The sequence below is a fragment of the Drosophila miranda genome (assembly GCF_003369915.1).
Source record: "Drosophila miranda strain MSH22 chromosome Y unlocalized genomic scaffold, D.miranda_PacBio2.1 Contig_Y4_pilon, whole genome shotgun sequence".
NCBI lineage: Eukaryota > Metazoa > Arthropoda > Insecta > Diptera > Drosophilidae > Drosophila > Drosophila miranda.
This window is the reverse complement of record NW_022881636.1, coordinates 726,498-728,031: the sequence shown is the minus strand read 5'-3', so window position 1 is coordinate 728,031 and position 1,534 is coordinate 726,498. Positions and strand designations below refer to the sequence as shown.

The window sequence follows — 1,534 nt, the reverse complement described above, 5'->3', positions numbered from 1 at the left end:
AAAGACAACTAGTATTCCCTGGGGGTTGGTGGTGTGGTTGTGTTGCGCCCATGTCGAGCAATCGGAACCCAGATTGGACTGGGCTGAGTTCCTTCGCTGAGGTGTGCGTGTGTAGTGTGGTGTGGTGCTGGTTTTTGTACGAACATATTTGCTTTCTAACTTATTTCCCAAATTGATTTTGATATTCCTAAATTCCGGGATCCTAACTGAATCCCTCTCTCCACGTCAAGGTCCCTCAAGTGTGCTGCTGTAGGTGTCTATGTATGTGTTCCAGGTGAAATGTGTTGACATGTGTGAGTGTGTGCGTGTGGGATGGGCTACCACTGCGCCGTTTCTATCTCCGGACTACGAACGCCGCTCAGTAGACAATGAGCAGGTTGTTCTCATTGAAGCCGGCGGAGTGTCCGGCGTTGCGTACAATGAAACAGGATCCATCGAAGTGCATGCGCTTCTCATTGCGACTACAAAGGACAGAGCAGAACGGAAGTTAGCAGAGCAGGATGACGGGCGAGGGGGAGGGGGAGGGGGAGGGGGAGGTTGAGAGCATCGGTTTGACACTCACCGAACAAACAGATGCGAGGTCTTGCCCAGAGAGGCAGTGCAATGGATGCCAGGTGTGGTCAAAGTGGCCGATCCATTGCCGGGACTGGTGCGAATCAAGCACTGGTTGTCCACACGAGAGGCCTTCACCAGGACATCGGCTGCCTGGGTGATGCGAAATCCGTTTATGTCATAGATCTCAGTGCCATCCTCGGTACAGGTGTAAGCTGAATTAGCAATAACGTCATGGGCTTCAGCCATATAAGAGGGACCATGGCGCGAGTCGCTGCGAGAAGTTCGGGAATTAAATCGAAATTAGCCAAATAAGAAGCGATGCAATTGGCCGGGGGGACTCACTCATAGAACACTGCCAGGGTGTAGTCCTTGGTCAGATCGGTGAAAGTGTCGGTTGTGGTGCGCGTCCCGGCTGTGTCCACCAGGTAGATGAGAGCGCACGCCTCGCTGGTGAAGCTCACACCCTTGTACCACATCTTGGCATAGCGACTGTAATGGGAAGATAATTCAAAGGATTCAAATATTCCACGTTGTGGTAAGGCTGCCCCATGCAAAGAAAGGTATTAACATTAGGGGTCGGTCTTAAAGAAGAGCCAAGGGGCTGGGGGCGTCCACACTCACCGCACGCCATCGCGGAGGCGCAACTGGATGGTGCCGTTCGTCATGGCAATGGGTCCAGAGCCGGGACATGCCGGCGGTGTGTGGTTCTCGAGCTCGAAGTTGCGTGTGCTGCTCACGCGTGCCAAGGCGTATGGTGGAGGGGGCATTGGAGACGGCAACTGTTGGTAATTCTGAGATTGAGCATAGAATCGGCTAGATTTACAGATATGCAGGAGCCCCTTACCAGGCAGTAGTTCTGCTCGTTGTCGAAGCCATAGGTGGGCGTGGCATTGTAGCGCCCTGTGAGTGCCTTGCCGTTGTGCGCCATTTTGCCAGCGTCTATTTCTTGCATATTCCCTGGCCCGTACTGGGGAGGGTT

The 1,534-nt window shown here is 53.5% G+C and overlaps 1 protein-coding gene across 1 annotated transcript; it reads right to left on the bottom strand.

The window, feature by feature from the left end:
• Window positions 1–289: 289 nt before the first annotated feature.
• Window positions 290–1,201, bottom strand: LOC117194942. Its single transcript, XM_033399412.1, has 4 exons — window positions 1,177–1,201; window positions 898–1,096; window positions 563–826; window positions 290–461 (listed from the first exon to the last, which is right to left on the bottom strand). Exons 1-4 carry the CDS (start codon window positions 1,184–1,186, stop codon window positions 359–361), a joined length of 576 nt encoding a protein of 191 aa, XP_033255303.1. The 5' UTR covers window positions 1,187–1,201; the 3' UTR covers window positions 290–358.
• Window positions 1,202–1,534: the final 333 nt, after the last annotated feature.

Coding starts and splice junctions, on each gene's coding strand:
- LOC117194942 (XM_033399412.1), bottom strand. Junction 827..897: donor ACCCTGGCAGTGTTCTATGA/GTGAGTCCCCCC, acceptor AACTTCTCGCAG/CGACTCGCGCCATGGTCCCT. Junction 462..562: donor ACCTCGCATCTGTTTGTTCG/GTGAGTGTCAAA, acceptor TGTCCTTTGTAG/TCGCAATGAGAAGCGCATGC.